Source organism: Girardinichthys multiradiatus, chromosome 1 (assembly GCF_021462225.1).
Source record: "Girardinichthys multiradiatus isolate DD_20200921_A chromosome 1, DD_fGirMul_XY1, whole genome shotgun sequence".
NCBI lineage: Eukaryota > Metazoa > Chordata > Actinopteri > Cyprinodontiformes > Goodeidae > Girardinichthys > Girardinichthys multiradiatus.
The window spans coordinates 1,960,152-1,981,070 of NC_061794.1; the positions used below are offsets into that span (position 1 = coordinate 1,960,152).

The following is a 20,919-nucleotide window of genomic DNA, read 5'->3' on the forward strand; positions in this document are numbered from 1 at the left end:
ACCAACCACAGTCAAAGTTGCCAGACCACTTCCGGTCGAACAGACAACCTGACCATCACGTGAGGCCTAAAGGTAAACCTGATGGTAAAGGATGGAACCGACACGCAGAAGGAATTATGGGGAAAGAGATGGAGGAGCCCTTACGTAAGATAGTGACAGAAGCGGTACGTCAGGCCACCATGCCACCACAGCCCTGGAAACAGGAAACCGAACCTCCAGTTAAACCAGGCCCAAACTTCCCGTCAGCATGACTAGGCGTGGACAAAGTCTCCACAGCCATCAGAGTCTACCTGATCGGATGGGGAGACAAACCTGGGAAACTCCAAGTACCCCTTGGGACCTCTCCAGGAGAATCACCACAAACCATCTTTCCAAGGTTCTCAGATAAACTACACCAAAATGGACATGCACGTCGCCTATACTATCTGATCATTATAGGAGGACGTTTCTGTTAGGTATTATTTAGTCAACTCAGAGGTAAGAACGATACAGTCATAGTTACTTGCAGCAAGGGTAGCCCACTTTGCAGTGAAACTACAAAGTTTTTGACACCCTATCTCTTTATTTATATGCACAGTTCAACAGACAGTTCAGACAGGGTGTGTGTGTGTGAGACAGAAAGGAGGCTGGTTCACACAGAGATAACAATAATTCACACACACAGGGAGGAAGGCATAGTGCAGGTGCCTTGCAACACAAAGTTTTTACATGAGTGATAACAAGTTTTTTGCACCCATCCAACAGTCCCTCCTTTTATCACAAGTAAAAACATTTAATATAAAAACGAGTAAGAAAAATACTTTGTATGAGCGAAAACCCACGGACGGTAAACAGATTATATTTTGTGGGAAATACTCATACAGCCCCGCCGCCCTCGGCAACCATTAAAAGTTAAATGTTGATTAATACTTGAAATCATAAAAATAAAAGAATGATACTTGAAATCATAAAAATAAAAGAATAATACTTTAAATCATAAAAATAAAAGAATAATACTTGAAATCATAAAAATAAAAGAATAATACTTGAAATCATAAAAATAAAAGAATAATACTTTAAATCATAAAAATAAAAGAATAATACTTGAAATCATAAAAATAAAAGAATAATACTTTAAATCATAAAAATAAAAGAATAATACTTAATGAAAACAGTGAAACATAATAAAGGAATTTAAAAATCTGCCCTGTTTATGTCATCATTGTACTTTTTCTCATTTCACTTAAGCAACAACTTCTTTCGATTTTCTGCTGTAAGGTCATTTTATGAAATACAATGTATGAGTACACTCAGGCTTTTGATGTGATTTATTTACAACATGTCATCATAATCGTCCCCTTCATTTTCGTGCATTTCTACCTGGTTCAGTGTTGCATATGCCACCATGAACAATACCAGAAATTCTGTAGGAATGGATGTGCGTCATGTTCTTCCGTCAGTGTTCTGAGATGGGTCCCGTCTGATGTCCATCTCTTCTGGTTCGGTATCACCTCCTGTGGATCCTGCTTTAGATAGAGAAAGAGTCCTGCTACCAGAATTAAGCTCAGGCTTATCAGTCCTGTCCACATGTTACAGAGAGCCATTTTATAATTGGGCGCAGATCAGCTGTTTTCTTCACCGGTTTGAGACGCTGGGCCATCTTTGAACCCGGACTTCCTCTGCTACCCCGTCGGTTGATCTGGCTCCTGTAACGGCAAAACTGGCTTACAGTGGCTTTTATGGATCCAGGAAGGCCTCTCTGCTATTTTCAGAGCTGTGGGCGTTGTCAGGAGTATTTGAAACGGCCCTTTCCACCGAGGAGTGCTCCAATCCTTCCGGTGGAGTGTCTTAATCAGGACCAGGTCTCCAGGCCTCAGGTCGTTCTGTGGGATAGGAGCAGAGATTATCGGCAGACCACTGGACATTTGTTCTTCTTTTGTCTGCAACATTTTATTCATCCACTCAGCTAATGAAGTTTCCTGTTGTGCTTTCTCTATTTCATTCATGTCAGAAGGCAGAGAAAACGGTCTGCCATGTACTATTTCTTTGAGAATACAAATTTACATCAGCAACTTGGTGTCACGTGATCTCAGACTCAGAATATAGTGGGTGGAGTTATACAATGATGTACAGTAGGTGGCAAATGGAGTAAGACCAGTTTGATTTGGAGTTATTCTCATCCATAATTAACCAGGGATAGGCATTCGGGCCATGGCCTCCCTGTTTCTTCCATTGTTTTCCTTAATCTTTAACTGAAACCCTAATGCATTAGAACTTAGTTCTATTAATTTATTTACATTTATTTAAATGAGTTCCATTATCTGACCTTATGACCTGTGGGATACCATATGTGGGGAAGAAATGTGTCACTAGGTTCATCTATTACAACTAGGCAATATTTCTTCCCCCGTGTTTGCAACAAATTATGCATGATCTGCAAAAATTATTTGCATAGTCAGAAAAATTTATAGTGTAGCATTAATGCTTTACCAGATGTGACATATTCCCCCCTTGACACGTGGGTCTTCCCAATGTGTCACTGTAGCCGCTGTGTTGTATAACTTTTTTGGGAGGATTGGTTTATCTTCTATCTGATAGATGTCATCTTTTTTCTGTGCTCCTCTCTTTAGCCAGGCCTTTATTTCTGTCTTGGTTGCTGACTGTTGGGCGTCTTTCAGCACGTCTGTGTCTATAAATAGCAGATCTGACATTTTCTCTTTAATAGGTTGAAATGAGTTAGTTCTGTCCCTGATGATGTTTTAAAACCTCTATTTTGCCAAATCTTAGCATGGTGATGTACTGATCCGAAAACGTATTGGCTGTCTGTGTATATAGTAAGTATTTGTCCCTCATGTAATTCACATGCTCTTACTACAGCATATAATTCGGCTGTTTGGGCTGAGCATGTATTGGGTAGAGATTTAGCTTCTATTATCCTATCGATGGTTGTTATTGCATAACCAACTCTATTCTTTCCATATTCATCTTTAGATGCTGAGCCATCTACAAACACAACACATGAATCTGGTATAAGGGTTTGAGAAATGTCTTGTCTGGGTTTGGTGTCTTCTTCAACTTTTGCTTTATAAGAATGTGGTTTTCCATCTTCTGCAGTAGGTATTAGAGTACTTGGATTTAAAGGGCACATCTTTTTAGAGTTATGTTTGGCTGTGATAATAATAGCGATGTCAGTGTGATATGCCTTGCATGTAGCGTCAGGGGCTTCTCTTAATATTCCTGACTTCAACATATCTTGTATTACTGGCTTAGTACCTTCTTCAGCTTCTGGCTTTAAGGGGTATTGGCGGACTAATGGCCTTTTTTCAGATATTAGTTTAACCTTGTATGGTGGGAACCCCTTTATAAGCCCTACATCAGTTGATGATTGGGACCACAGTTCAGGTGGGACAGCAGCTAGGGCAGGATACATGTTGCTCTCTTTGCTCTCAGCTAAGCCCTGTATTTGTCCCTCTGCCTCATCTAAATGTATCCTTGGATGGACTTTGACTGTCCACCCTAGAGTGAGCTTCCAGATTCCTGTATTAGGATCTATTGTCGACAGTGTCAGTGCTGTTCCTGCAGAGGTTTAAAGCCTCTGTTTTTCCAAATTCTTATTATTCTTTTTTATCATATTTTATAAAGTAAGTCCTTATTACATTTAAAAATGAGATCACTATTTTTGGTAGTTGCTATTATTATAAATAATGCTTGGTTTAGTTCTTATTAAAAATAAAAACTCACTCACTGATGAACACAAAAAATGAAGGGCATATTATATCTTATAATCTTAGTTTGTTTTACCCAGTTTTATAGATACAACATACAGTTTCAGTCAGCTTTGTATTTAGTTCAAGTAACTAAAGTTTGTTCAACTAACTCAAGTTTTCTCTATTTCAGTCCAGTCCAGTAATTCTGTTAAGGTTCATTTAATCTTATGTTAAGTTTGAGTCTAATTCAATCATTTTGAACCTGACTGGAAAACGTCTAAACGTCTGTTAAAATCTTTTTGTTTTACCATAGAGAACTGACCTAATATTATTATGGTAATGTTGAGGACTCTAATTTTTACATAACATGAAACAGACATTTATTTCACAAAAACAGAAAGTCAAATACAGACATTTGGCCACAAGAAAGTTTAAATAACCTGTTTGTAAAAGAATTATGAAAAATTGAAGACGGGTCTATGAACTCTCTTATGGTTATCAGTATTTTCAATACAGGTAGAACCTTTGCCATCTTTATATGATTTTTCGAAAAAGATTCTGGAAACCTTATTAAGATATAAATTTGGCAAAGATCATCAGAACATCAGACCTTTATTAGCGCTTTTAAGGTCCCTCAAAGATGCATTACAATGAAATCAGTCATTCCCATTCACACACATTCACACACTACTTACTTATTTCTCTGTCAGAGTCATTTTATTTGCAAACATTTGAACATAATTTGACTTCTATTGTTCTTAAAATGCACATTGTTTCCTCATAACCCCTTTTGTTTCCACAAGGTCTGTTTTGAACGCTTCAATTCTTTTTTTTTTTTATTCACCAAGAATCAATAAGGTGGTCTTAGTGGGGTCCACCTTAAAGGTGTTGTCTGTTGAGTGTCATGTTATCATTGTCAGGTCAGTGAGGTTCATAAGTCATTCAGAACCTTGGTCATTTGGTCTGTGCTCATAATGTTTCATAGATCCAGCCTATGATTAGTCAGCAAAACTTCCACCTATAGGAGAAAAATTGATTGTTAATGAATGAGCTGCATTTCCTAGGAACACTGTCTTCCTCCTGGATGAGCATCACCTGTTGAAAAACTTTCATCATTGTTTGTTTCACATATTCAATCAGATCTTTATATTATACCAGTAGGTGAAGTTGTTAGTATCTCATGTAGACTGACATATACTGTTGCATTTGGAGAAGATCTCAGATTAAATAAATTTAGTTAGAGCTTCAATCCAGGTTCATTTTGTGTCTGCAGACTTTAGCCAATTTTTCTTTTCTTTTTTTTTTTTATACATAAAGAGCAAGATTCAAAACATTTTCAAAAGGCAGATTGTGGCAGAATGTAGACAAAACTGCTTATTGATTGACAAAATAACATTCAAGCACACAATCACCATATTAAAAGGCTCTACTTCTAGAGAATCACTAAACTTCTGAGGTCCGGTTTTGGCCCGCGGACCTTGAGTTTGACACATGCAGAGGTAGAGTTACAATTTGTTTTCAGACCTTTCAGCAGAGACAGGCTTCTGCTGTTTGCAGAAGTTTTATCTTTGTTTTCAGGAAGCTGCATCTCTTTGTCAAGGTCGTTTCACAGAGCTGAAATTTAACTTCTCTCAAAGAGGAAAAATCAAGAATGCACACAATCTGAGCCAAATATGGAATTATTTCCCTGTAAAATGAATCTTTTGCATTTTATCATGATATTGTTGGTAGTATAACACCATAGAATGATTTTTAAAGCACCTGTTTCTCACTAATGCTTGCCTACAAAATCTTTTACTCTCAGATTACTTCTTTAACAACATTCTGTTCTTTCTTCTCTAGTCATTGTTCACTGGGTTGTCCAGTTGGACAGTTTCCATGTTGTCCACATTGTCACCTCCTCTTTTAACTTATTTTACCACGTCCTCTAAAACCACCTCTTAGTCTTTATAATTTGGGGCTACCTTGGTATTCTAAACTGGGATGGGTGGCAGTCCGCCCCCCTTTATTTGTTTTCAGTTAAGCTGAAAGTTTTTCCTGTGCTTTTCTTAAAGCCTCAGTATTATGGCTATGTCAGTTAAAAGCTGCTCTTATTGTTGTTTTTTTAATTCATCTTTTTGTTTTAATCTGTTTATCAACTGTGAGCACTCAGGGACTGAAAAGTCCCCTTTGAAATTATAATCTGGCAAGGTTTTTTATTGTCTCTTGAATCTTTTGAATGCATAATCTCCAGTTTAAGATCCCCGTGTAGTTTTAGGATTTCAGTGATAATTAAGTTACCTGAAAATCCGTATTTTTATGCCATCGTGTACATATTTCTGTTAAATCAGAGCTTTTTCTCTGTCCCTTCCCCATTGTTCTTTGTTATTTTTCTCTTTTTAGTTTTCATTATTTCTAATTTTAGATCCCCTTGTAATTTTAAGACATCCTTTGTATCTAATTTGCCCAAAAACCCATGTTTTTTATTTTTTATTCCATCTATGACAGATCATACCTGCTCCTTTTACATAGTTCTCCATAAACTTTACCTCCCCTTCTAAGTCAATTAGTTTACTTTGTTTCTTCCCCATTATGTTTTATGTTAGTTTAATTGTAGTATAAATGTCCCAGATAAAAGGTCACTGGCATGAGACTTTAAGGAGAGGACATTAACACGGCCTTCTACTGCGACTAATTCGCAGCGGTGTTAATTTTCTGGAATGAAATCCGACCTGAATCTCCAAAGTCACCAGTACGTAGTTTTAATCTGGGCAAAAGAAAACACAGGACTAGCAGAATCCTGCTGATTCTATTAAAATGCTTAGTCCTCCATATACACACAACACAGTCACACAGTTAGTTTCAGGTACCTTGTAATTTTTCTAAGTTAACTTGGTGTTATTTTATGAGCTCAGTTTACTCCGTTCTTTTTACTTTTATAGCGCTTATTCTATTCCCTCGCAGGGGAATAACCCTTAGTCGTTTTATTTGGCCCCCTTCTTGGCGGGGCCCTACCTTAATTTGTCACTATTCCTTTCACGGTGGAATAAAACCATCCCAATGCAGCGTCCTTACCGGTGACGCACTACCAACGACTTTTAAGTACTTTTCTTCTTTTATTTATATAGCGCTTACTCTATTCCCTCGCAGGGGAATAATCCTCAGTCGTTTTCTTTAATCCCCTTCACGGCGGGATTGTACCAAATTTGTCACTATTCCTTTCACGGTGGAATAAAACCATCCGAATGCAGCGTCCTTACCGGCGACGCACTACCAACGACTGTTAAGTACTTTTCCTATGAACTGTATTTTAAAACTGTCTCACCTCGGAGTTGACTTCTTGGTGACTCTCTGGACCCTGTGAGAGTCACCCCGCGCCGAGGAAGGCGATAACCCACTGGCCAGGTGTGAATTCACACACACCGGGACTTTCAGCCACTCCGGCTAATGGAGGCTGTGCAGCGGTGCTTCGCTCGACGTCAGGCTTCCCCCACGGATCCCAGAGTCACTGTTAAAGCAAAGAGAAATAAGGTTATTGAATTAATCCGGCTACGAAGGACCAATAAATGTTAGGTATTATTTAGTCAACTCAGAGGTAAGAACGATACAGTCATAGTTACTTGCAGCAAGGGTAGCCCACTTTGCAGTGAAACTACAAAGTTTTTGACACCCTATCTCTTTATTTATATGCACAGTTCAACAGACAGTTCAGACAAAGTGTATGTGTGTGAGACAGAAAGGAGGCTGGTTCACACAGAGATAACAATGATCTCACACACACAGGGAGGAAGGCATAGTGCAGGTGCCTTGCAACACAAAGTTTTTACATGAGTGATAACACGTTTTTTGCACCCATCCAACAGTTTCCAACTGAGTTTCCATTTTAAAATAGGATCAGAGATCAACCTGATGTGCTCAATCATGTTGGAGGAGGTGAGTAGAGCCATGCTCTCCTTGAATAAACCATTTCAGGCCAAAGCTTGTGATGTAAGCATCACCAGCCACACCCGAGACCGATCATGCATCACTAGTTGGGTGGAGCTGGACATCACACTCGAAGACATGACTCTGGTGCACCCCATCTATATGTGCACATTAAACAAAGAGCTTTTTCTTGGTGGCCAGGACCTGCTGGACAGGCTGGCCCCAATCATTATCTGCCACCAGGACCAACTCTGGAATCCAGGTGGAGGTGCTAAACCCACTGGGTGCAAGCAGCGAATGATCCGTTGTGACCATCCAGGTCACCAGCTTAGAGGAGCCCAAATAACCTCTCAGCGCCTCGTCAGAGCCTGTCATGGGCACCTCTGAGACACAGCTGCACCCAGCCATCCAGAAAACTCCTCCCAGATGCAGTCATGCATTGCTTTGCTCTTTAAAGAACCCAGGTGTGAAAACGTACAACCCCAAAGTGGTGGAAGGCGTACACCTGGAAACCATGTTCATACCAGAAGTGCTTCTAGCATTCTGGCTGGAAGATTCATCAACCAGTAGAGAGCTGTATGACGCTTCAGTGAAGGGGGGTTACATTACCTTGGTTCCACCTTCAGACCAACTGGGTCGAACCAGCTCCAAAATTAGCAGGAGGTAACAAATTCCTCCTAACCGTGACATTCAGCTTCATTAAGTGGGTTGGATGCTTGTCAGAAAAGATTGACATCCCAGCCGCTGCTCTTTTGCTGAACCAGATGAAGTTCTACGTCGAACTCTCCTCTCCAAGAACAGAGCTTGTCTCCATGTCCGGGAAAGGAAAAACCAGTGCGTAGGACTAGTTAAATAGGTGCATGTTTCATAAACTCACACTAACATGCACTAACCAGTAACAACTTTCTTCAACAGAAACAGTTAAAAATATAAGTACCTTCTATGACACAGTATTAAACTGTAAGTCCACTCCAGCAGACACCCTGCAACGTCCACAAACACACCTGGCTTATAGCCTAGGTACTGCAATTCAGTTATTCTTTTTCTCCCTCTTTTCGCATCTAGATGGTTTAGATATATAGATATAATAAACCCCATCATTTGGAAGAGCTAATGGTTTAAGCCTAAACCTGTTTAAACATTGGTTTTTATTAAGATACCTCCGCATAACGGCAGGTCAAGCGTTTACAGGTCAGGATTGATTCCCTCATATTCATTTTCCCACAGTTCATAGCACCACCTTTGCCAATGACACAGTCAGGTTCCAGTGCCTAATGGAAGTTGGACGAATAAGCTATGAACCTTGATTTTGTTTTTTTATATACAGGGGTTGGACAATGAAACTGAAACACCGGTCATTTTAGTGTGGGAGGTTTCATGGCTAAATTGGACCAGCCTGGTAGCCAGTCTTCATTGATTGCACATTGCACCAGTAAGAGCAGAGTGTGAAGGTTCAATTAGCAGGGTAAGAGCACAGTTTCGCTCAAAATATTGAAATACACACAACATTATGGGTGACATACCAGAATTCAAAAGAGGACAAATTGTTGGTGCACGTCCTGCTGGCGCATCTGTGACCAAGACAGCAAGTCTTTGTGATGTATCAAGAGCCACGGTATCCAGGGTAATGTCTGCATACCACCAAGAAGAACAACCACATCCAACAGGATTAACTGTGGATGCAATAGGAAGCTGTCTGAAAGGGATGTTCGGGTGCTAACCCGGATTGTATCCAAAAAACATAAAACCACGGCTGCCCAAATCACGGCAGAATTAAATGTGCACCTCAACTCTCCTGTTTCCACCAGAACTGTCCGTCGGGAGCTCCACAGGGTCAATATACACGGCCCGGCTGATATAGCCAAACCTTTGGTCACTCATGCCAATGCCAAACATCGGTTTCAATGGTGCAAGGAGTGCAAATCTTGGGCTGTGGACAATGTGAAACATGTATTGTTCTCTGATGAGTCCACCTTTACTGTTTTCCCCACATCCGGGAGAGTTGCGGTGTGGAGAAGCCCCAAAGAAGCGTACCACCCAGACTGTTGCATGCCCAGAGTGAAGCATGGAGGTGGATCAGTGATGGTTTGGGCTGCCATATCATGGCATTCCCTTGGCCCAATACTTGTGCTAGATGAGCGCGTCACTGCCAAGGACTACCGAACCATTCTTGAGGACCATGTGCATCCAATGGTTCAAACATTGTATCCTGAAGGCGGTGCCGTGTATAAAGTGAAGTTGAACATCTCCCATGGCCTGCACAGTCGCCAGATCTAAATATTATTGAGCCACTTTGGGGTGTTTTGGAGGAGCGAGTCAGGAAACGTTTTCCTCCACCAGTATCACGTGGTGACCTGGCCACTATCCTGCAAGAAGAATGGCTTAAAATCCAACTGACCACTGTGCAGGACTTGTATATGTCATTCCCAAGACGAATTGATGCTGCATTGGCCACAAAAGGAGGCCCTACACCATACTAATAAATTATTGTGGTCTAAAACCAGGTGTTTCAGTTTCATTGTCCAACCCCTGTATATACATATACATGTACTGTATCTTTTTATTGTTGTTTCACTTTGTCTCAGGGCTACCAAAGCTGATGACCAAAGGAATGTAATGATAATGTGAATGTATTGTTTTGTATTTTCTCATTGAACTACGTAGAAAGGTATGAGTTAGTCAGATTTTAGGCCTGCCCAGGCTAACCTCTATCCTGCCCAGTCATAGGTTTTGAGGAACACAGAGACAGTTTTGTTTTGTTCTGCTTCACCACGGATGACTGATTGGTCAGCAAAGGACAGAATGGTCCCAGTAGTTTCAAAGACTGCGATTCATCTCACCCTTTGAACCTAGGGGGAATGTTGGACCACTTGTTTGCTGATTATTGGACCATTTGCACGTTGCTGGACGCTACCAGGCCTTCCGGCGGTTTTGACCATTTTGTATCCCAAGACAGTCTGTTACTACAAATCCCAGTGGCCACTGCGGCTGATAGGACGGGGGCATCGCAGCTCTGAGGCCGCAGTCCACTATATAAAAGAGACGGCCAACCATTTGCTTTTCACGCTGGAAACCGGACCAGCAACTGAAGCGCATCATTCTGGAAAAGAGGTCCCACATGGATTTCATTTATTCTCCTCGTTGGCCAACGAAAAAGAAAAATTCATGAAAGAGGTTTCTGGAATAAGAAGGCCAGAAATTTCACTTTGCCGATCGAAGACGTGTTTAACACGTAACAGAAGAAAAAACCCTCACAGAGGTTTCAAGGAGACGGTTCGCCACCTTGTTTTGTTCCAGTCTACTGCTGACGTTCAGATCATATTTTTCCCTTTCGCCAAGGAGGCCAAAGGACGGAGATTGACCGCTTTCTTGGAGTTTAACTGCGGAAGCACAGAAACTCTTCACCCCACTTTTCTCACTCACTTGCTGCCCCAGAAGGAAGACTTCAACAAGTAAAATCCACCCTGTAATTTTCATTTCTTTATTAGGAATAGCTTGGGCAGGGTAGAGTAGGATTTTAGTGCGATGTAGAATCGCCACTTATAGTCTAATGTGTTCTGAATTGTACAGGGGTTGGACAAGGAAACTGAAACACCTGGTTTTAGACCACAATAATTTATTAGTATGGTGTAGGGCCTCCTTTGCGGCCAATACAGCGTCAATTTGTCTTGGGAATGACATATACAAGTCCTGCACAGTGGTCAGAGGGATTTTAAGCCATTCTTCTTGCAGGATAGTGGCCAGGTCACTACGTGATACTGGTGGAGGAAAACGTTTCCTGACTCGCTCCTCCAAAACACCCCAAAGTTGCTCAATAATATTTAGATCTGGTGACTGTGCAGGCCATGGGAGAGGTTCAACTTCGCTTTCATGTTCATCAAACCAATCTTTCACCAGTCTTGCTGTGTGTATTGTTGCATTGTCATCCTGATACACGGCACTGCCTTCAGGATACAATGTTTGAACCATTAGATGCACATGGTCCTCAAGAATGGTTCGGTAGTCCTTGGTAGTGACGTGCCCATCTAGCACAAGTATTGGGCCAAGGGAATGCCATGATATGGCAGCCCAAACCATCACTGATCCACCCCCCATGCTTCACTCTGGGCATGCAACAGTCTGGGTGGTACGCTTCTTTGGGGCTTCTCCACACCGTAACTCTCCCGGATGTGGAGAAAACAGGAAAGGTGGACTCATCAGAGAACAATACATGTTTCACATTGTCCACAGCCCAAGATTTGCACTCCTTGCACCAATGAAACCGACGTTTGGCATTGGCATGAGTGACCAAAGGTTTGGCTATAGAAGCCGGGCCGTGTATATTGACCCTGTGGAGCTCCCGACGGACAGTTCTGGTGGAAACAGGAGAGCTGAGGTGCACATTTAATTCTGCCGTGATTTGGGCAGCCGTGGTTTTATGTTTTTTGGATACAATCCGGGTTAGCACCCGAACATCCCTTTCAGACAGCTTCCTCTTGCGTCCACAGTTAATCCTGTTGTATGTGGTTCGTCCTTCTTGGTGGTATGCTGACATTACCCTGGATACCGTGACTCTTGATACATCGCAAAGACTTGCTGTCTTGGTCACAGATGCGCCAGCAAGATGTGCACCAACAATTTGTCCTCTTTTGAACTCTGGTATGTCACCCATAATGTTGTGTGCATTTCAATATTTTGAGCAAAACTGTGCTCTTACCCTGCTAATTGAACCTTCACACTCTGCTCTTACTGGTGCAATGTGCAATCAATGAAGATTGGCTACCAGGCTGGTTTCAATTTAGCCATGAAACCTCCCACACTAAAATGACAGGTGTTTCAGTTTCATTGTCCAACCCCTGTATGTGCATGCCATCTTATTGAAACTTGATTACTGTTGATTTCTCAGGTCGCCGAGTCTCGCTTTTACTGTGTGAACACCTGAGAGCAGGTGCGCTGTGAAACTGGACTGCTATAATAACCTTATGGTGAAATTCACCAAAACCACTGGTAAATGATTTACTGACCATGGTATCACTGTGCTCAATTGGCCTGCCAACTCTCCTGACTTGGACCCCATAGAGAATCTGTGGGATATTGTGAAGAGAACGTTGAGAGACTCAAGACCCAACACTCTGGATGAGCTAAAGGCCGCTATCGAAGCATCCTGGGCCTCCATAAGACCTCAGCTGTGCCACAGGCTGATTGCCTCCATGCCATGCCGCATTGAAGCAGTCATTTCTGCAAAAGGATTCCCGACCAAGTATTGAGTGCATAACTGTACATGATTATTTGAAGGTTGACGTTTTTTGTATTAAAAACACTTATCAAATATCAAAAATATCTAATTAATAAGTGTTTATACTGAAATATTTTGAAATAACAAGCTAAAGATTTGGTTTTTGATCTTAAAAAGCTTTACTTTAAGTAAAGTAGTGGTGGTTTACCTCTTTATATTACTGTTTCAGATTCGTTACCGGTGAAGCATGAATGTCCACTAAACAGTGAAAACCTTTGTCTACTTCAAACGTTTTTTGCATGTAAATTATTTTTTCAACTGACAAATGGATGATGATGAGCTTCAGAGCTATTTTGATGATTATTTCCTTCTATTATTCCTTAGGTTTGCATTGGAACCATAAGAAGGAAAATTTAAATAATTATTTTACATTTAAGTTTTTACCAACCTACATCTGGCCAAAATAGCTGCTATACAACTGCATTATTCATTTACAATAACTACTAAACACTGATTAACGAACTTATTTTACTCTTTTATTATTATTATCATGTAAACTCTTATCAGATATCCACAACACAGAGACCAAATGTTTTAAGAAAAAATATTATTAGAATAACAGATAATCAGCTGACAAGTACAGAGAATTGATATCCAAAATATATAATAATATAATTATAAGTCAATATTAATATGAATAAAAAAGTGTAGAACAGCATGAGGAGACAGCGAAGTAGACAATATCAAGACATGAGGGTGAAGTGGATCACTAGGAGCTTCTGGGAAACTGCATCCAAACCTGGAGCTGTGGTCTCCCCACCTGCAGAGCTGTCTGCATAAAACCATAGAAAATGAAAAATAATAGTTCCAACTCCACTGAAAAGCCAATCTTTGGGAAATGTTTATTTTTTATGTACAAGGAAAAGTGGAAGTGCTCTGTATGGTCATTAAGCAGTACTCCATTGAAATTATTTTCTTACTATGAATTTACATGCCAAAAATAGCTAGAAAGACAAATAAATAAAATTATTTGGTATTGTAAGGAAAAAACTGTGGCAACACACTTTATAAAATACCAACATTAACCTAAAATGTCAAATATTTCCAGAGAAAACTAATTTATTTTATATTCTGATACTTGCAGTTATTCACAACAAATACTAAACACTTTATATCCATAGATAGCAGGTAGTGGAAAATGACAGAGTTTGGGACCATCCGCTATGTCGCCAGCACAGTAATATGTCAAGAATCTAATTTATAGTGACGGGGAAGACACTTTACGCATTTTGTTTGCTCGAAATGGAATATTGGAGGCGAAGCTGACCAGCTTCACTCTCTGAGGTGAAAGCTAGCTAACATTAGCTAACGTTTGCACTTAACAAAAGATGGCAGCGGACTCGGGAATTTTACAAGAACTGAGGCAATTTTGCCAAGAGAATAGGCAACAGTTCGAAGAACTGAGAGGGTATGTACACGGAGGATGTAGCCCTAGAGATGCTAAAGCTATATAAGAGACTTGACAGAAGGCTGGTGGGAATGGAGAGCCAAAGCTAATCTTAGAATTTATGGAGTTCCAGAAGAGTCCCAAAAGGATTCTGTGAGCATATTATCTTTTGTTGAAAAACCACTTAGAGAAGGACTCCAACTACCGCCAGAAACACAAGATTTGCAAATTGAGAGAGCACATCGCTCCATCGTGGTCAAACGTTTGAGCTTTAGGACGAAAGAGATGTTGCTACGCAAAGCTTGGGGATCGAAGGGATTCAGGTGGAATGACAACCTCGTTAACATCGACCACCATTACCCGCTAGCCATCATCGTTAAACGGAGGGAATATGCCGAGGTCTGTGGGGAGTTGAAAAAAAAAACCAGGTCAAATTCCAAACATTATATTCAGCAAGGCTGTGCGTGACTTTCAATGATGCCACTAAAATCTACGATTCAGCGGCAGAACCAGCAGAGGAACTTCTTATGAGAGGATATGTGTTTAAGAAGATGCCAGCTCCAACACTGACATCACTGAAAAAGAGGATTAAACAGATGTTCTGGACCCGTGTGGAGCGGAGAGAGGCCGCGGACACACGCAACTCCACTCAGCACACCAGCTACAAAGTGAAACTTCGCACATTCCGGAGGACCATTCCGGGAACCACAAAGGATTGAAAGTTAGATCATGCCAATATATTAAATTTCCAAATGTGTAATGAAAATGGTGAGACAGTAGGTGAGTAGTCAAATGCATGGGTTTAGGAAAGAGCTTTATGAGACTGTGTTTTTCAACAAGGACCCCCTTCTTGGTTTAGCGCTGAAGGTTATTTCCTTGGCACCCTCTTGGACTTATCAGGGTTTAGCACTTAGACCCCTATATAGGAAGTCAACTTTTGTTATTTGGTTTTTTAACCTATGTTTGCTGTTTTGTGTTCCTGTTCTGGTGTTCGGCACAGAAAAGGGGAGAGTGCCATGTTTGTAAACATTGCTAATTGTTAAGGTATTAAGATGTCTGTGAGACCTTTGAAACTTGTTTGAGGGAACTTTAGTGAGTTTATTCAATGTCTATATTCCACCATGCCGTGGCTGATCATTTTACAAACAAGCACTTGAAACTATGACAACACAGAGTCGAGGCTTATTAATATGTGGGGGTGACTTTAATAGTCGGTTAAATCCTAAGGTAGATAGTTCTAATGTTAAATCAGATCCCCAAAAAATTTATAAAAAGAATAATCACTATATGAAAGAAATGAAAATTGTAGACACAGGAAGAGATAATAACTGCTAATAACTGCTAAACTGAGAATAGACTACTCTAGAGGACATAACCTTTATTCCAGAATTGACATGTTTTTGATGTTAAAGAATGGTATATGTCCATTTTCGGATCACAATCATGTATATCTGACATTTGACCTTAAAGAAAAAAACCAAATCTACTCTCTGGCGATCAAATGCAAATATTTTAAACAACCCTGAAATCAAGGACAAGTTGAAATCTGAAATTGAATCCTATCTGGAATACAATGACAATGACAAGGTCTCACCTGTTATAGTTTGGCATGCTATAAAAGCAGTACTGCATGGGAAGATAATTACGATCTCTACTACAGGTCCTTCTCAAAATATTAGCATATTGTGATAAAGTTAATTATTTTCCATAATGTCATGATGAAAATTTAACGTTCATATATTTTAGATTCATTGCACACTAACTGAAATAATTTCAGGTCTTTTATTGTCTTAATACGGATGATTTTGGCATACAGCTCATGAAAACCCAAAATTCCTATCTCACAAAATTAGCATATCATTAAAAGGGTCTCTAAACGAGCTATGAACCTAATCATCTGAATCAACGAGTTAACTCTAAACACCTGCAAAAGATTCCTGAGGCCTTCAAGCAAGAGGGTAAGACACAGAAAGAAATTTCAGAACGAATAGGCTGTTCCCAGAGTGCTGTATCAAGGCACCTCAGTGGGAAGTCTGTGGGAAGTAAAAAGTGTGGCAGAAAACGCTGCACAACGAGAAGAGGTGACCGGACCCTGAGGAAGATTGTGGAGACGGGCCGATTCCAGACCTTGGGGGACCTGCGGAAGCAATGGACTGAGTCTGGAGTAGAAACATCCAGAGCCACCGTGCACAGGCGTGTGCAGGAAATGGGCTACAGGTGCCGCATTCCCCAGGTCAAGCCACTTTTGAACCAGAAACAGCGGCAGAAGCGCCTGACCTGGGCTACAGAGAAGCAGCACTGGACTGTTGCTCAGTGGTCCAAAGTACTTTTTTCGGATGAAAGCAAATTCTGCATGTCATTCGGAAATCAAGGTGCCAGAGTCTGGAGGAAGACTGGGGAGAAGGAAATGCCAAAATGCCAGAAGTCCAGTGTCAAGTACCCACAGTCGGTAATGTTCTGGGGTGCCGTGTCAGCTGCTGGTGTTGGTCCACTGTGTTTTATCAAGGGCAGGGTCAATGCAGCTAGCTATCAGGAGATTTTGGAGCACTTCATGCTTCCATCTGCTGAAAAGCTTTATGGAGATGAAGATTTCATTTTTCAGTACGACCTGGCACCTGCTCACAGTGCCAAAACCACTGGTAAATGGTTTACTGACCATGGTATCACTGTGCTCAATTGGCCTGCCAACTCTCCTGACCTGAACCCCATAGAGAATCTGTGGGATATTGTGAAGAGAACGTTGAGAGACTCAAGACCCAACACTCTAGATGAGCTAAAGGCCGCTATCGAAGCATCCTGGGCCTCCATAAGACCTCAGCAGTGCCACAGGCTGATTGCCTCCATGCCACGCCGCATTGAAGCAGTCATTTCTGCAAAAGGATTCCCGACCAAGTATTGAATGCATAATTGTACATGATTATTTGAAGGTTGACGTTTTTTGTATTAAAAACACTTTTCTTTTATAGGTCGGATGAAATATGCTAATTTTGTGAGATAGGAATTTTGGGTTTTCATGAGCTGTATGCTAAAATCATCCATATTAAGACAATAAAAGACCTGAAATATTTCAGTTAGTGTGCAATGAATCTAAAATATATGAATGTTAAATTTTCATCATTACATTATGGAAAATAATGAACTTTATCACAATATGCTAATATTTTGAGAAGGACCTGTATACTAGAGAAACGTAGAATGCATAAACTATTAGAACTTGAAAATAAAGTTAGAGAATTACAGAAAGAGCTATTTACTTCCCTACATGAGTTAAATCTAAGATAGTAGAAGTAAAGAGGGAGAGAAATGTAATACATTTGCAGGATATTCAAAAGAATACAATGCGAGATCAAATTGTACGAAATTGATTGAAGTGGTAATTGTTCACACAATCTTCTTCAGTGTATTCAGATACCAAAGCTACAGTAACGTGAGGCTTTGTTAATGTGTGCAGATTTGGAAGGCAGTGGGATGGCGCCTGATCGCGTTATCACTGGGTCTCTATGGGCTTCTTTACATCTATGAGCGGCTCACATGGACCACCAAAGCCAAAGAGAGAGCCTTCAAGCGACAGTATGTGGATTATGCCAGTGAGAAGCTGCAGCTAATTGTCAGTTACACTGGATCCAACTGCAGCCATCAAGTCCAGCAGTGAGTTTCATCAGTTGTCTCATAGGACACAAAAAACTTTCAACGTGCCTAAAATGGACAGAAATTAATAGTTTAGTAGCCACAGCAGTTTTACATAAACATGTTGTGTTTTTGCTCTTGTTGACAGAGAGTTGACAAGTGTATTTGCACAGCTGTGCCAGCAGGTAGACATCACCCGTCAGAACCTTGAGGATGAGGTCAATGAAATGAACGGGAAGATCGAGCGTTTAGACAATCTACAGAGCAAGGCTAAACTGCTACGGTAAGATATACAGCCCCATAATTGTATCATCAGGGCAGCTCACAGCATTATGTGCATTCATTTAAAACTAGGATTGGGACAGAATATATTTTAGACTCAGCCCTAATTGTTTCCTAGTGACAAGCTACGCAATTTTGATGTGAAAAAAATACACACTAAAAATACACACAATAAAACCTCTTCAGAAGTGGTATCACCTTAATTTAAGAGTTACAGAAGTGTAGCAAAATCTATAAGTCTTTTCGTGGTACAGCAGACAAAAGGATGATATAAATGGAAACGTTTTGCCAAGTTTTCACATTTTTACATGTTTATTTCACTTGATCACCTCCCGCTTTCCTATCTTGTGTCTTTTCTGGTGTCTCAAACCAGCAGGTTGTAGCGTTACAGAAAATGGAAATTAGAACCAGCTTAGGAAACTGCAGTTGGTTCATCCTTGGTATTTACTTTTCTGCCTGTCAGATGGTGACTGTAATGTATAAATGGGGAGCTGAATTCAGTTTTTTGATTGTTAGGAATAAGGCGGGCTGGTTGGACAGTGAACTCAACATGTTCACCCAGCAGTACCTCCAGCAGAGAAAGTGACCAAGGTGGAGCTTCTTATGAGACTGAACACCATCAGGGGAACATGTGAAATGTTTGCTCGACACATGTAACATGGCTAATTTGTGATGTAATTGTAATGTTCTTTTCAGAAGAGGACGCAAACACAAGTTAACAGAGCGCTGTTGTAATTGTGATGTTTGTGTGGAGATAAACTGTGTAGTATGCATGTCAAAAACTATTTGAGTGACAACAGAAGTAAATATCCCTCTGTAAATTTCTGTATGTGTATTCTTTAATGTTCACATAAGCATATTCAGTAAATCTAAGGGATTTAAATGTGTTATGTTTGTAGAATAAGTCATATGTTATTTGAAAACATGATACATAATTTGTTCTTGCTATTCACTGTTAGCATCTTAAATTGTCATGTTCTCAACCAATGTGTGAATGTCCATGATGCACATCTGCTTTGCAGTCATTCAGTTTATTTTTCTAGCACTGATTTAACAACAAACCTTTCAAGTAGGGCTGCACAATATATCGCAAATATATTGTCATCGCAACATCAATGTGAGCAATATTCATACTACAAAGGACTGTTTGGAGTGCAATTATTGTTGGAGAAGATATTCCAAGTGTCATGAACGTGCATTTTTCATTCTTATGTAATATTTATTAGTTGGACAGAGTCTCTCTGCAGCAGATGCTCAAATCAGACACAAATGACATTGCACAAAAATGCTAAAGGTCACAGAGTGATGGAAGTGCAGATGAGAAAGAGAGGAAAGAACAAAAGTGACATGTATCGCAGTTGTTATTGTGATCGCAATATTTATCATTATCGCCAAAGATTTCCCAATATTGTGCTGCCTTAGTTTCAAAGCACTTTACAAAACAAACAGATGCCATTTAAGTACAGAAAAATACTTTCAACCTGACCAGTCATACAGATTCCAAGACAAGTACATCAACTTCAATATGATCAGTTATAAAACGATGCATTAAAGTTTATTTTCATTATTCAAATAGGTAAACTTTTTTTTTTTCAAAGAAAACCTCTGATGCATGTGCATTTAAAAACCAATTGATTCAGAACTATATCAAATTCCAATCTGTATCTTAATTTATTGTTGAGCAATGGGCTTTATGTGTCACAGATAAATTTAAGATGTGTGATATAATTTTGTTGTGTTTTTCTTGTATAAATGTAAAAGAGTTTATTTTGTTTGTTTCAACATTTTCTCTTGCTCATGGCAATTTTGGTGAGCTGACCTAAAACAGGAAACAATTAATCTAATTTAATCTCAGAGAGAGAATGAATTTTATTTTATACAGTGGATGAAAATATCAGCTGTACATACAGATGCAGGTTAATCAACAGTGAGTCATATAATCAGTTGTACCAGATTATTTAACCATTTAGTTGACACATTTGTGGCCCGCTGCTTCTTTTTGGAATGGAATTAAACATTGGTGTCTTCTGCTTACAGTTGTGTTTAAAAAATAGTCCATCTAGACTAAACAGATCAGTCACTGTTTTTGGTAGAAATGATATTACTACATGACAAATTATTTACTAGTATGTGTAGTAGAGTCATAGAAAACCAACATTCATTTAATGCATGCCCCTGAGTCTGTGTAACTGAATAATTGATTTAAAGAGGAGAGTTCAAAAATAGCAGTGTGGAGTTCAATTATTGAGGTCTTATATGTTGTGAAGAAACAGGTGTCAATCAGTTGGACCTTTTTGAGGATAATGCCAGCACATGTACATGCATTTCTCTCTGAAAACCTGACAAAGAAATGGGTGATTCCAGGCATTGTTCAGAAGAACAGCATACTTTGATTAAGACGTTGATTGGAGAGGGGAAAACGTATAAACAAGTGCAGAAAATGATAGGCTGCTCAGCTAAAATGATCTCTTAAGGTGTATTAAGAGCGAACGCCAGTGACACGACAGGGGCAAGTGATTTACATGTTAACCCTATGTAAAGACACGTTCAGGAGTGACGCTATGGCAAGCCAACTGTGCCACAAAACGCCACTTTTACCACACGTCTGGTTAAAAGGTCACGCAAAAAACGCCAGTTTAAAGGTCAGAACGCCGTAAAATACGCCGTAAAAATCCCATCAGAACGGCGTTTTGATGTGTTTAATGCGGCGTTTTAAGAGCACCGTAAAAAACGGCGTTTTCTCAAACTAAGCGAGGGCC

At 40.0% G+C, this 20,919-nt stretch overlaps 1 protein-coding gene across 2 annotated transcripts in view; it reads left to right on the plus strand.

Annotated features, from left to right (window-relative positions):
- mfn2 (mitofusin 2) overlaps window positions 1–19,888 on the plus strand; it is a 179,225-nt gene extending 159,337 nt beyond the window's left edge. For both annotated transcript variants that reach the window (XM_047367090.1, XM_047367081.1), the window contains 3 exons: window positions 17,703–17,899; window positions 18,027–18,161; window positions 18,677–19,888. In XM_047367090.1, coding sequence (XP_047223046.1) covers window positions 17,703–17,899; window positions 18,027–18,161; window positions 18,677–18,746 — 402 coding nt within the window. In that variant the 3' untranslated portion in view covers window positions 18,747–19,888. The remainder of the gene's footprint in view (window positions 1–17,702; window positions 17,900–18,026; window positions 18,162–18,676) is intronic.
- The last annotated feature ends 1,031 nt before the right edge of the window (window positions 19,889–20,919 follow it).